This window comes from Exserohilum turcica (assembly GCF_000359705.1).
Source record: "Exserohilum turcica Et28A unplaced genomic scaffold SETTUscaffold_1, whole genome shotgun sequence".
Lineage (NCBI taxonomy): Eukaryota > Fungi > Ascomycota > Dothideomycetes > Pleosporales > Pleosporaceae > Exserohilum > Exserohilum turcicum.
Window position 1 is genome coordinate 3,724,535 of NW_007359914.1, and position 14,336 is coordinate 3,738,870.

At 47.8% G+C, this 14,336-nt stretch overlaps 4 protein-coding genes across 4 annotated transcripts; 2 read left to right on the forward strand and 2 right to left on the reverse strand.

The window, feature by feature from the left end:
* The first annotated feature begins 593 nt into the window (after window positions 1–593).
* Window positions 594–1,833, forward strand: SETTUDRAFT_162702 (uncharacterized protein). Its single transcript, XM_008022942.1, has 2 exons — window positions 594–743; window positions 791–1,833. The coding sequence occupies exons 1-2, from the start codon at window positions 638–640 to the stop codon at window positions 1,588–1,590; spliced, it is 906 nt and encodes a 301-aa protein (XP_008021133.1). The 5' UTR covers window positions 594–637; the 3' UTR covers window positions 1,591–1,833.
* An 857-nt stretch (window positions 1,834–2,690) lies between these two features.
* SETTUDRAFT_18920 (uncharacterized protein) lies at window positions 2,691–3,206 on the forward strand (the record flags this gene model as incomplete). The annotated part of the gene is made up of 2 exons (XM_008021953.1): window positions 2,691–2,917; window positions 3,029–3,206. 2 exons carry the CDS (start codon window positions 2,691–2,693, stop codon window positions 3,204–3,206), a joined length of 405 nt encoding a protein of 134 aa, XP_008020144.1.
* A 352-nt stretch (window positions 3,207–3,558) lies between these two features.
* Window positions 3,559–4,930, reverse strand: SETTUDRAFT_162704 (uncharacterized protein). The gene has a single exon (XM_008022943.1). It carries the CDS (start codon window positions 4,797–4,799, stop codon window positions 3,795–3,797), a length of 1,005 nt encoding a protein of 334 aa, XP_008021134.1. The 5' UTR covers window positions 4,800–4,930; the 3' UTR covers window positions 3,559–3,794.
* Window positions 4,931–6,163: 1,233 nt separating this feature from the next.
* On the reverse strand, window positions 6,164–7,940 carry SETTUDRAFT_18922 (uncharacterized protein; the record flags this gene model as incomplete). Its single annotated transcript, XM_008021954.1, has 2 exons — window positions 6,164–7,794; window positions 7,850–7,940. The coding sequence occupies 2 exons, from the start codon at window positions 7,938–7,940 to the stop codon at window positions 6,164–6,166; spliced, it is 1,722 nt and encodes a 573-aa protein (XP_008020145.1).
* Window positions 7,941–14,336: the final 6,396 nt, after the last annotated feature.

Here is a 14,336-nt window from a genome sequence, read left to right on the forward strand (position 1 = left end):
GCGTTAGCGCGTCTGCGCGCGCAGCAGCAGTGCGAGATAAAGGCTGGCCGGTGTTACTACTCGGGGTTTCTGTAGCTCCAAGCAGCAGCGAGAATTTGCTGAGGCTGCATATTCGGCATGGCCCGGCCCCGTCCATGTCGGGTAATATGTATTGGTATGGGCATGCTGGTGGATTGTCTGTAGCTTCGGAGACGGGCGCGAATCGGCGCCCTCGCCCTTCCTTGACCATCCGCCCTCGCCCTCGCCCGCGCCCGCGCCCCTCCGTCAGCAGCCATTTATCTTATCGTCTGCTAGCTTCCCAGGACCCTGACGATCACCACGCACCCACGCCCGCGCCCGCACCACACAGCACCGCCTTCGATTCCCCTCCAGGGACACGCCCACGCCCGCAAACTGACGAGCCTTCTTTTTTGCCTGCGCCCCAGCCCTTTTCTCGTCGTGGTCGGCCATTGCCCGCGCAAAGCCCTCGCCATGGTACGGCACAACCACCGATGGCCTGGCCACCCAGCCGTCTCCACAACCCCGCATCCTCTATAAAACCCCGCCATCAACAACGCGCTCCCAGCCTGCGCCAACGCAATCGCCCACGCAATCGCGCATTCAACATCCACGGCCGCTCTCTTCCGCCATACTCGAAATGGACGCCAGACCTGCCCACACGCGAACCGCCTCGACCAACCTGAGTGCGTCGGGCCAGCGCATCCTCGAGGGCAGGACCGCCATTGTCACGGGGGCCTCGAGAGGTACGCATCGCTCCCGCGCTTGCCCGTCCACAGACCAATGCTTGCAGGAATTGGCCTCGAGATCGCCCGCAACCTCGCCTCCAAGGGCTGCAATGTCGTCATAAACTACACGTCCGACTCGTCTGCCCAGGCCGCGCAAAATCTCGCCGACGAGCTGCAAAACGACTATGGCGTCAAGGCCATCACCGTGCAAGCAAGCATGGGCTCGGAAAACGGCCCCAAGCACCTCGTAGAGGTCGCCAAGAACAACTTCCAGCACCCGAAAACCGGCAAGTTCCAGCTCGACATCATCATCAACAACGCTGGTGTCGCCGGCAACAACTATGTTGAGAATGTCGACTGCGAGGACTTTGCCAGGCAGTTCAACGTCAACGTGCGAGGCCCGCTGCTTCTTGTCCAAGCCGCGATCCCGTATCTGCCCAACGACCGCTCCGGTCGCATCGTCAACCTGTCGTCTGTCAGCTCCTCGCTAGGATACAAGGGCCAGTCAATCTACGGTGCGACAAAGGCGGCGCTCGAAAGCATGACGCGAACGTGGTCTCGTGAGTTGGCCGAGCGATGCACTGTCAACGCCATCAACCCCGGTCCTGTGGCGACAGACATGTACTGGAGCAACGACGACGCTTTTATTGCGCTGAACAAGCCTTTCATCGAGAACACTCCCTTGGCCGCAACAAGAAAGGGTATTGACCCCGAGAGAATCTACGAGGCTTCTCAGAATGCTGGAGGAAGGCCAGGCTACAGCGAAGAAATTGCTGGCATCGTTGGTATGCTCTGCCTGCCCGAGGCTGGATGGACAACAGGAAGCGTCATGTGCGCCAATGGTGGTATGAAGTTTAGCTACTAGACGCTAGGATGGAATGCGCCACCACGCCTCTACACTCACTCTTCGCTTATCAGACAAATCCTTCTCTTCACGTAAAAAGTTTTGCCTTTTAAAATACATGTCAATTAGCAACCCATAAACGTCAGTGTCAGCATCGAGAGTGGCAAATATTTCTTGTCTGAAAATGCAAGACACGCTATTGCAACTCCTGAACGACCGTGTCTACATTTGTCCACCGGCGCCGCACTCGAAAACGTTCCATTCTCTATCAAACTGAACAGCCAATTCACATGGCTTGACCTTCATCCCATCACTCAAACACCACACAACCCATTGACAAGAATCGTATGAAAAGAAAAAGCAACATACCTGGTTTCTGGCTCTCTCCTGCATTCTGAGCGGCATGGCACCCATCAGTCCGGTAGATTCAAAATCCAGCTGCAATCGGCATTCCACCTGTCAGTAAGCGCCAGCGCATTTATTCCCCGTATTATGTTTTTCTATGCTTTTTGCTTGATCCTCCAAGACGGCCCTTTTCAAGCTGCATTGCAGAATACGCCTCGTTGCATTGCTGGCCAGTCCTCAGTGGCCAGATATCGCGCCTTTTCCACGACACGCGCCGCCGAGGACTCTAGAGTGGACAAAACAACGCGTACGATATGCAGTGGCTTGAAATAAGATGCCAATCGCGCTCTGCTAGCCAGGCTCCCTGTTGGACTTCAAACTCTGTTGCTCAGAGTAATGCCTCGCTGGCTTGCTGTTCTGCTTGCAGCTGCATCTGCGATTCCACTAGCACACGCAGACTACCTACTACAGCGTACGTTGCTTCTTCGACGGAACATCACCGGGCTAAAACACGTATACCCTGTACGTCTCCCTTGCCAGACCCTTGCTGAAACCCCGGTTATTGTTTCCCGGGCAGGCAGCGTACGAGGCTCGCGAAGGCGTGGTACTTTGACGTCACGCAGCAAATCCTCACCACCCCAACTGCATAGTGCAACCCCGAAACGCAAATGAAGTCGTGCGAGCCGTCAAAACACTCACCCCGGCAGGGCTTTCTCACGAAATGCAAGTTTGCTATTCGCAGTGCAGGACATGTCCCGTATGTGGGTACGTCCAACATGGAGGACGGCGTCACGCTCGACTTGAAGTACCTCAACACCGTCTCGTACAACGCTGAGAGCGCTTCCGTGGGATTCAGGGCCCGTCGCAACATAAAACGAAGTCTACACTGTCCTCGAGACCCCGGCGCCATGTTTCCCGGCGAATGCTCCTCGAGCGTTGGAGTCGGCGGGCCTCGCACTGGGAGACGGGATATCCTCCTTTTCACCCAGCCGCAGCTTCTTCTGTAATAACACACTCGGATTCCAGGCCACCCTAGCCAACGGCGCCATTGTAATTGTGTCCAAACCCTCCTCCCCATTACCGATCTTTCCACCGTCCTCAAAGACGGCTCTAGAAACTTCAGCATCGTCACGAGCGTCACATTCAGCACCGTCGAGTACAACAGCATATACGGCAGTCTGGTCGCGTATCCCGCAATCTACAATCGAAGAACCAATTCAAAGCACTCGTTAGCTTTGCAATTAATATCCCCAGAGTATCGGGGCTCACAAACCACGAGTTCCCGTATCTGAATTACGTTGGATCTTATGCTGGACCTGCTTTACTAGATATGGGGCGCAAAATGTGCGGAAGATGAAGGGCGTGACTAAGACGTATGATGCTGCTACTGGTGTTTTTCAGGGATCAGTGTTTGGGGTTGAAGATCTTCGTGGTAGGATAGATGGGAAGTTTTTGTATTGTTATGTTTTACTGGATATCGTGAGAAGCTACATACTATGGAGACAATGTAATTGTGTCTGTGCCGATTTCTTCTGGATGTGATGTTACACATAGTGCGTTTTTTATTGGTGTCGTATTCGTTTTGCTGCGGACAAAGAGATACTCCGAGTCAGAAGCATACATCAGATTATTTTTCTTTGCGAGGTCATTGATTAATTCTTCGTAGAAATTTATGCACATTCACTCAAGAAAGTGTGGAGCAGTCAACGTAAAATTGCAAATCATCCATTTACTACTCATAATCAACCATCACGTACCAGATCGTACAAATCCCTTGCAGAAACAAAATCCATGCATATGCTACCCACTCATTACCATCCAGACGCCTGAATCATGCATTTGCTGCTCCATCGTCGTTCCTCTTCCTGATCACCACTATCCTATTGGATGGTGATCTTCCTAACCTGTGGGGCCTGTGCCCTTGGAACAGTGACCCTCAGCATGCCATTCTTGAAGCTGGCGCTTACATTTGCAACGTCGATGCGGCTGGGGAATTTGAATGAGCGTTCAAACGATCCATGAACACGTTGCTCCTCAGGTTGCGGCTGCTGCTGCGTTTGCTCGACTTGTTGTGGCTGGTGTACCACAGCGCTCTCAGCAGCTACGGGCTCTTCGACTGCCTTTTCCTTGCCCTTTGGCTCTTTGGGCTCGGTCGGCTCCGATGATGGTGTGGAAGGCCTCGATGATGGGAAATCAGCGCCGAGATCCTCAAAGTCGTCTTCAACAGTGGGTTGGTACGACTTGTGCGAAGCAGTGTCGCTGTCTGGAGTGGCTACACCAGCAGTCGTGCTCTCTGCTTCGATAGCCTCGGCTTCAGTAGTCTCGACTCCAGTAGTCTCGGCTTCTGGCTCGTTTTGCGTTATTTCGGCGGCCTTTTCGTTGGACTCCTCACCAGCAGGCGGAAGAGCAGCAACTTGTGGAGCTTCGGTCTGAGGCAACTCTGTCTGGGTCTGTGGCTTCTCCGACTGCCATTGCGTGTTTCCGGAAATCTTCAAGGTGTGCTCGTCGGTGACTTCGATGGCAAGGTTTTGCGAGTCGAAGCCCTGAATATCTCCCTCTACTTGCCAGCCCTGTTCGATTGGGTTTACACTGAAATTAGCGCGAAGTGCACGCTTTCTTTGCAGCATCCTTTGGCGGTAGGCCTCGCGCTGTGCTTCGCGGTGAGCCTCGAGCTGGGCCTGGCGTCGTGCCTCGCGGTCAATCTCACTCAGCAAGTCATTGACCTGACTGAAGAAGTTGTATTGTGGGTACTGTGGGCGGCGAGGCTGAGGTCGTGAAACGCGATAGCCATGTGGAGACCGTACTACTGGGGCACAGAAGCCGAAAGGGTTGTGCTGCGGTGCCTGGTAGGCGGGTGCAAAACTAGGTGTAAGGACGAATGCCATGGTTGGTATAGTTGTTGTGTTAGGTGAGATTTGTGGAGAGTTTTTAATGATAGAATAAGTAGATTGTTGGATCTGAAGCTAGCTGTGATGGTAGATTGTGGATCTGTGGAGTTGCTGGTGTTTGTTTTTGGATCTGATGATGAACCCAAAGAGGGTCGCAACTTCTCTCTTTATAGACATTGTAAGGCTGATCAAGGCAGCAATGCACCACTTGGATTGCTAAAGTGAAGATGACTCTGGAATACTGTAGATGGTTCGTGGTGGTTGCTCATCCTTCCACGTTTGTCATGAAGGTGCGCGTACCTTCGTGCTGCTTCTCGAACCTTCTACGCCATTTTAGGAAAGGAGTGGTCCGTGCGTTGATTACGTAGCACAATCCACATTACGCACGTGATTACATACACTGGTGCTGTTAGGTCTTCCAAAATCTTGCTGACGGATGTGACGATCGAGTTCGCTCCGGCTTCTCAACAAGCTGTCGCATCACCTCATTGTTAACAAGGGTGTTCTTGGCATACCGGTCGGAACAGACCTTGGCTGGTAACTTTGACATGACTAGTCTCATCATACATCTGTCTGTCTTAGTTCTCATCACTCTATTTGTCGCTATGCGATACACAGCAACAAATGCGGCATTCGTGTACGAATATTCTTCCATGACACAATACCATCTCGTTTTGAGAATGCTCTTGACAATTTAGACGTTGTGATGCGTTGTGCAGTCGAGTCCATCGACTTCAATCCACCACTAATCCGTAATGAAATAAACCACGTTACAGATCTCTCTGCGTGTTATGGAAGTTTTTCAATCTCTAATGATTAAATTATACACAAGGAATGGTTGGCAGTGAGACTAAAGAGAGGTGCAGATCAGGGTGTATCTAGCTTGTTGCGTACGACCATTAAAATTCATCCATCGTTAATCCACGTACCTTACGTAAAAACGCAATAAACGAAACAGGACAACATTGCATTTGCAAGGCAAGATAGAGTGCAAAAGAACAACAGTGAGAATTTGAGGCCTGAAAAGCATCTGGAATGGTAACTGGTGAAAAGGTAAGAATGAAAAGTCGACACATCTTTGTAATCAACTCCCGAAAGAGTCGAAGTAAATACTGACTATTTAGCGGAGAGCTCCACCTACGCATGTCGTGATAGCAAGGCCTTCTATAATTGTTCACTTATTTCACATAGAGAGAGCCGCAGGTCATGTTTCTCAGGGAGGTTGAATGCTACGTACGTTGATGTTCTACAGCCGTACAGGCTTTCTATACTAAAACCCCATTTCTTCATTCTAATGCCACGCATTGGAAATTTTTGGGCAACTTTGGGAAATTTGGTGTTCCCAAACCCGACACGGGGTCCTATCCAACTGTCGCATTCCAACCCGCATACGGGATAACCGGAGTACCGTTCGGCACACCGGTAAACGGCCGAGTGCCGTCACATCCTTTGCTTCCGCCAAGCACGACATCGTTTAGTGTATGAGGATGTGCGTATAACAGAGGATTCAGAAAGCCCAGCGGAGCCTGTTTAGCCCTCAATCTTGCGTCGTTGAGAAGAGCAATGATGCCAGCAACGGTAGGGGCGGAGGCTGAAGTACCGAATTGATACGTCCATTTACCTTTGTCATAAACAACGAAATTAATACCTTGCGCTGACACATCGGGGGAGCCACGTCCAGAAGCGTTGAAGTATTGACTGTTCTTTTGGCCAAGGTGTTTGAGATACTGATGAATTGCATGATCTTGATAAGATGGACGCGCCCAGTAATTGGAGAAACCGCCAGAGGAGAAACTGGTGGCCGTCTGGTTGAGATAAGTTGTGGATCCGACGGAGGTAACCCATGGACATGTTGCAGGGTATATAGGCTGGAACTTGGGAGTCTTCTTTCCATCGTTGGATTCAAATATGGCACCTGGTCCCAAGTCTCCCGAAGCAAAGATAACAGAGACGCCGCGGGAGCCGAGTTGTGCATAGAGGTTGCACACGCTCAAGGCATATGACTTGGGCACGTTTTCCTCATTCTCAGCATAAGAGGTGGAGAGTACCTGCGGTAGATCCTCCTGAGGTAGCTTAAGGATTGAGTGGAGAAACTCAAGGTATGGCTCATCTTGGTTGTAGGATTGGTTAGGTTCAAACGGGTTCGGGATAAAGGGGCCCAGACCGTCAGTGATATACTCGGTAACCGGCAGGGGATGAGCCATATCAACTATGTACTGCACGTCCAAGTTGGCTTCGGTACTATCGGCTGTAGAGCTTTGGTCATTGATAGCGCCATTGAACAGAACCTTGGTAACATTTTGGCTGGTGGCACCTTGTAAAACAATATCCTCAAATTGAGCAAGGTCCCTGTATCGGGCGTTTTGCCCGAGAAAAGAAGCAAATCCCACTTTGCTTCCACTCTTTGGGTCGGGGGTGTAATATACCTGGTACAGGTCCTTCAAACAGTAGGGAAGAATGCTCTGGTCGCAGTTGACCCTGGTTACACCACTAGGTCCAGAGGGGACGAGTGCGTCGCCACTGACTTGATCCATAGCTTGAACGATCCGACCAGCTGTACGAAAAGCCTCAAATCGAGTAGTAGGTTGGATCAGGTTGATGTGGCTGGCTACTTCATCCGGAACAGAGTATTCAAGCGTACGAATAATCTTGCGAGGTGGAACATCGTTGCTGGTGAACCAAGAGAAGTGGGTATTGAGAAGCTTATTGGCAACGCCAACAGTGGTCGTGAAAGTCATCCAATCAGAATTCAATTCAAAATTCCCGATGCCGGAAGTTTTGAGCCATGAAGATACTAAAGAGACCGTGTCATCCCTGGGCATGAGCATACGCTTCATTTCCTCGTAGGACTGAAAGTGTTGCCCGTAATGTGGGTGGCCGGGCGTGGCGATATCTAGTGCTCTCTTCTCAAATGCCTCTACATCGCCCTGCCGAAGAGCAATTTGGAGCTTGAGCGAGTGGTCATCTGAAGCTGGGCCTTCAAGTGTCCATCCTACCAAGCATCAGCCTAGGGTATTTTCAAAAGGAGATGTGGTGCTTATACATACCCTCGGGGATACTGAAGAGCTTCTCGAACGGGTCCGCAAAGGCCCTCACGGCCAGCAGTAAGCCAATGATGAAGGAAATAATCGGAGCCATATCTTCTTCTCACTGTGACATGATAGTAGGTGTGAGAAGGTTGTCACGAAATCGGATGAAAGAAGCTTGATCCAAGACGGCCATACCGTGTTCATATCTATAGAAATACTATCGCATGGATGTGATACATTAAAGTTGCCGAAGCGGCCCTGTCAGTCCTAGTCTAGCTGATTAAAGACAGGAGTGGGGAGGCGATCATAGCTATCCTAGCGATCTTACCCTATCCTACATGCAAGAGGTCATAACTCACGACAAACGGCACGTGTGCTGATAGGGTCTTATCTCTGTATGGCAAGCTTAGGAGGCCGAGATGGAGGTGCTACTTAGGTCGAAACGTCCTCATAAGCATGGAGATGATATTGCATACTACACGGCTAAACTGTAGATGGACGACAGTGATGGGGTTACATGACTGCAGGTATAGGTATACACAATATGTATGTATGTATGTGTAAAGTTTAACGTCCCTACTTAAAAGCCTCCCTTGGGGTATGTGGACGGGTGAGGCCTAGGGCTTACAGTAGTGACGCACTACCTAGTCTTACCTATTCTAAATACACTAAGGTGTAGTTTTCAATTAGTTGCTATCCCGCTAGTTAGATAGCCTCTACTTAGGTTATAGCTTACTCAGCTATTAGTTTGTTATAGCAAATATAGAAAAGAGAACATATAGTAGAATTAAAGCGAGCGGTATAGAAAATATAAAAGTAGATGCAGAATAAGAATAAGGAGCGTGTTGTTTAGGGGGCCCTAGGGCTCCTCCTAGGCAGTACACCCTATATAGCCTTTAGGCTGCAGGAGTCGTATGCAGAAATGCTAAGACATTAGCGTTAGCTAGGTTAGTAGGGGGTGTTAGTTCCCCCTATTCTATTCTATAGGGCTTTAGTAACGATAAGATACACGCCAAAGTTACTAGGGGAGTTGCTTAGTTCCTTAAGGTACTATATAGCGTTGTCCTAGGTTTATAGTCTTATAGTTAGTCTTGCAGGCTAGTTTATAAAGCTGCTTATTAGCTTACAGCATAGCACAATATGCTTAGGCGTCTTTAGTTAGCTGCATAGATAGTGCAGCTATGCTTCGTTGTAATAAAATTTTTAGTAATACTACGCGAAGTCTCCGTATTAGGTCCGCGCTGCGATTAGTTTAGCAAAAGTTTGTTAGGGGAGGTGAAGCTCCCTAGGGGTTTAGTTAGGGCGGTATTTAAGCTCCCATTACTAGTACTAGCTTAAGAGTCTTTTGCTATTCTAGTGCCACCATCGCGTGTGTGCCTTGCTAACTTCTAACTTCTTTTCCAACCTTAATCTAGAAATTGTTAGTCTGTTAGCTAGCCTATACAGCAGCGATAGGCGTTTAGCTTCTTAGTTGGCGAGGCGGTCTGCCATCTTGTTGCCCTTAACCCTAGTGTGGCTAGGGGCCTACTATATCCGTACTTGTAGGAGCTAGGCTATCACGTCCTAGCAAGCTAGGAAGGCCTATTGCGAAGTTGCTAAGGCATCTCCTCTTAGGCACTAAATTACTAACGTGCTGTTAATATACATATAGATGTTGTTTCCTAGTGCGGAGACCTAAGCTGCGTGTTTGAGGGCTCTCGCAGCTCTCACTACCTTAGCGTTAAATATATAAGATTAGTTATGTAGGGATCCTTTACCGTGCGCTAGTAGCGTTTGCGCTTAGTATATAGCGTACCTGTATGTCACTCTCTTTATTCCTTTAACCCTTTATTCTAATCTGTCTAAGAAGACTATAAGGTATGTTCTATCAAGTGCCGCCCACTATTATTTAAACTCCTAGGTGGCCGCCTCTTTCGTCTAGCCTTTAGTTAGGTTAGTTCTATAGTCTGTTAAGAAATATAGTGCTTTAAGGACGGTTCTTAGTGCTGCTAGCAGGAGTTGTCTAAGTCTCTATACTTTAGTGCAGGGTTATTAGCGTCTACCAGCTCCCTAGCCTCATCCTATCTTTAGGATCTTAATTTGGCGGACTAGTGGGTGTCCTATGTCAACGGTCTGTAGTCTTAGGGCGAAACGCTACTTGGCCTCGTCAAGTGCTTCATCCGCTAAGGGGAGCCCTGCTTCTCTATATAGGATTAGCTTTAGTGTAGTTTAGTAGGCAGGCAGGATTGCCCGCACCGTTAGTGTGAGTACGTCTTGGATTTGTTTAATGTGGTTGCCGACGCGGGTGCTGACAAGCTTGTCTCGGTCCCGCCTGGCGATCCTGGGGTTTTTCTTCCGCCCTTCGTACCATGCTTCGGTTAGGTATACACAATGATCTCTCGGTAGAATGATTTGAAGATAGAGGCATGAGAGAGCACTAAATTTAGTTCTGTTAATGAACGCCCACGTCAATTAGCTTCACATGGAGCGGAGGTGGCGGAAGCTAGTCTGTGGGGGTCAGTGAGAATTCCGTCATATTCTGACCCCTGATAGCTACTGTATAATGGATATGAACAGTACATAGTGCTCTTCCGCGTCGTAATCAATGTATACGGGAAGGGCGATGTCCAAGGCTTTCCAAATCAGGTCTCCGTTAATTCAATCCAGCCATTTTGCAGGTCAATACGGAGGTGACTGTCAAAAGTCCTTGCTAAGGCGCGGATCTATCGGACCAAATTCTCTTAATACACTTTCTATTCATATTTCAGCAGGTAAGTAATAAAACTAAATAGAGTTAGCGTATTACTATAAGTATAACCTTTAATAGCTAATACCTTCTCTAAATTACTCCATTAAAGACTTTGATTTACAAACTTAGTATAATTTATAGTCTTCAGCAGTATTTTCGATAGTACTTAATGAGTCTCTGTTAGCAACAACTTTTGACAGTCACCTCCGTACCCAAATGGTAGAAGCGGAAGGAATGATAATAATAGCGGGTGGCAGTCAGCAACACGGGATCGAGTCAGAGTCTAACGCACGGCGCAAAACCAGGATTCACACTGGTTAGTAGAAACAGTCCGAAGACACTGGTCGCAATGCAACATATCAGCCTTTGAAGGAGACCATAGCGAATACCCGAGCTCTCTGGTAGTACTCTGCCACTGTCACGCTCGGAGTTGTGATGAAGTTTCATCCACACGATCTTCCATAGCAGAGTGCTGCTCTCGGCAGTACTCCGAGAGATATGCCGCAGCTCGGCCCCGCGGGAAGGCCGTGGGCGACCAAAGACAACAAGGCAATATTCAGGGCTTTTATTGACTCAGTTTCCCGACCCACATGTCAGCTTGTCATGCACTACGTGTTATTGGAGAGTGTCTGATTCTCAGACAAGCACCCAAAGCCCTCCATCGTTCTAGTGATAGCCGTACAAGGGGAGCTCATACTATGTAGCGTGACGCCGCGCTCAAGATATGCTGCGTCCAAAGCTTGAGCAACATAACCAGCACTGGCAATGTCTCCTGAAATTATTGCATTCCGCATCCTATGCTCTCTACCTTGCGCGAAAAGTTCATAGCATGGGTTCACGCCTCACGCTCCATCACAAACACGGAAACAGCATTGTCCAGACCTCTCAAGTTCCATCTGATCGAAATCCAAATGCTATTATATATGACTATCCAGGGAAGGCCGGCCTTAGAATAAGCATTGCCCAGAATGCCACGCTTTCCCTTCTCCGCTATACATAGTTCGCCGCTTCACAATTCACTTCCAGACAACGTGCGGAAGCTCGCCAACAAGTGGATCCAAAATCAAGTCTATGCTTCTGTCGTTCTTCTCGTGCAGGAGATGATCGATAAATGAAATCTTCCCGAAATGTAAACTTCGAATTTTTGCAAAACCAGAACTCATGGGATATCATATTTTACATAACTAGCTGCTGACATCTTAGCTGTATTTGGGGAATGACAGCTTCCCCGGATATTTGCGAAACGGGGAGTGTCCGAATGAACAAAATTAGTCCTCGTGTATGACCTACTCAACAGCAGGATGCAAAGCGCGATTCCACTAGTGGGGTTGAAACTTGCCTGGAAAATCGACTAGGTTATGAGTTACCGTTAGGGAAAAGGCTTTGCTCATATCCAAAGTAGCAATGCCGATGGCTATATCAGATCAAAGAGTCCAGATCAACCCAATAGCTTGGAAATATCTAGGAGCGGTGGTGTCAATACTGTAAATTCGTGGGGGTCGTAAGAGGCTGTTACTTCAAACAAATTCAAGCAAGGATCTGAAATGAGAGAACTTAGCTGCCTCAGTGTTATTATCAAGGATCAACAGATTTTCAAAGAATACAAGCGTTTCCAAGACTAGTAAAGTAGTCTACCCCATAGCATGTACTAGGGGATTCTTTTTTAAGGTTGATCGGAAGTACTGCTTCACGCACCTAACAAGCAAATAATTGTGCCAATGGATTTACTTTAATAAAAGAGAATGAACAAAATAGATTGCTGACGCAATTATTGACCTCAGCCTACTTGATCAGCTCCCCCCCAAATAGCTGTGATAAAGGTTGTGAGAGGTTGCAAAAGCATACTATATTTTGCTCCAGCAATCATGTATACTTTCTCGTATGCATTATAAAGTATGCTCCATCAAAAACTCTAAGGCTCGCTCGGCACTTCTAGAGTCTTGTATTTTTCAGCGATAGGGTTAGCATTAACAGCTACAGAAGCTAGAGCAAAGCTATAAGGAGAGAGCCCATAAGGAGCTAGGAATCAAGATTGAATTTATATATAAAGAGTGTCTTGTATGATGTTAAAGGCGGTGCTAAATCGAAAAGATCAGCGGCTAGGCCGTCACTGATATCATCTTTGTTGAAACAAGGGAAGCGGGAAGCGGCCTCTCTAATCAAGCGGCCGCTATCGCCGCTGCGCCTATAAATATCTCATGATCATATAGCCATCATGCAAATCTAGGACTACTGGTACTAACGCGTTTAGTGAATACCTCATTTTCTGCTCTTTTCCTATACTGCAGGGTTCATTTGACAGCTAGGTGACGCTGCAGACACTGCTAAACTTATCTAATTGTGAAGATACAGACTCAGATAACGTAGGAGAAGTCTAAACGCATCAGAAATATATACCATGGTACCTAAATTGGGATACATAAAATCGATACAGCACTGACTACACTGACTCAAACGTGTTTTTGGATTACGATCTACCCAAACTAAACTGTGTCTTGGTAAGAGAAGCGTAAACCCCTCAACAACATCTCAGGGGAAATATCAAGCGCAGCTTATACCTAGGTTCGTAGCTGATGTTGGACACGAAGCCCACATCTGCACCTGTACCTGTATTTAAACTTCCTGAATGAACACAAACTCGGTATGCCTGCGATAGTTCCTCAACCGTGCCAATTCGTAGAAGCCAATGATTTTAATATAGATTGAGCTCTCGAAACAGGCTATCTTTTTGAATTAAAAAGAACCCAAAGCGCTGTAAGGAATCTAACAATGATACCGTGTCGAGCGCGGAGGTGCCTCCGTCGCTGAAGTGACCCATAGTAATTCCAAAGTTATACGAATAAGGAGATTTTTCGAGATCCTCTGTGCGCAGCGAGTTTTGGCAGATACCAAAATCTTTGCTTTGCAAGTATTGGGACGTTGGCTTTGTATCTGTCTGGCGCAGGGGATGGGGGTTGGTGGTCAAGCCAACGGCTGAACACGATTACGACGACCAACTCGAGTAATTTTTTCCAGAATATTTAGGCTTAGCAATACTCATATCATATCATGAAGGAGCTCGCTTTACCCATATCGGCTTGTGATAATTCCTCTGCACAGATTTCTCCGCGCTGCTTTACTGGCCTCTGCTGATCTTTGCTTGACCGCAGCGCGTGCACAAACATTCTAGATGCTCGGTAGATAAGAAGGCTCTGGCACTAAGTGCTCTCATTTACATCAATCCTTGATAGACCACTTCTGATCGATTTGAGGGTATAGTACTGACCCTGAGATCTCAGAGTTGTACTTTGTATTCCTGGCTGAGGCGACCGCACTGATATGGTTTCCTGTATTTTGAGATAGATTTGATCAATGTAACCCTAGATTATATATTCAATTTTTTTAACAGATGCAACACTCAACGTGTCTCTCCATTGATTCTTTCGTCTCATCCAAGACTTTGCTACACACATACTCATCGAAAAGAAGATCTTATGCGTGTCAAGATCGAGTCGGCTCGAGTTTTAGCAAGGTATACTACTTGAATATATGTTGATTTTGCCGGAATAAATGAGCCATAACCAGCCAATTCTGGTCTCTAACAAATTTTCAATAACAACTAGAAACTCCCAAGACTTACTCAAAAGATACTTCCATTCAGGACCCCACTTGCTTACACATCACACTAGTCTATTCCCAACTTAGTTTCTTCCGAATGATACCCACCAGTGCAGCATTCTATAGGTTAAAACACCACAGCCTACATCCAAACCCATCTAGACCTTTTCCAGCAGTTGT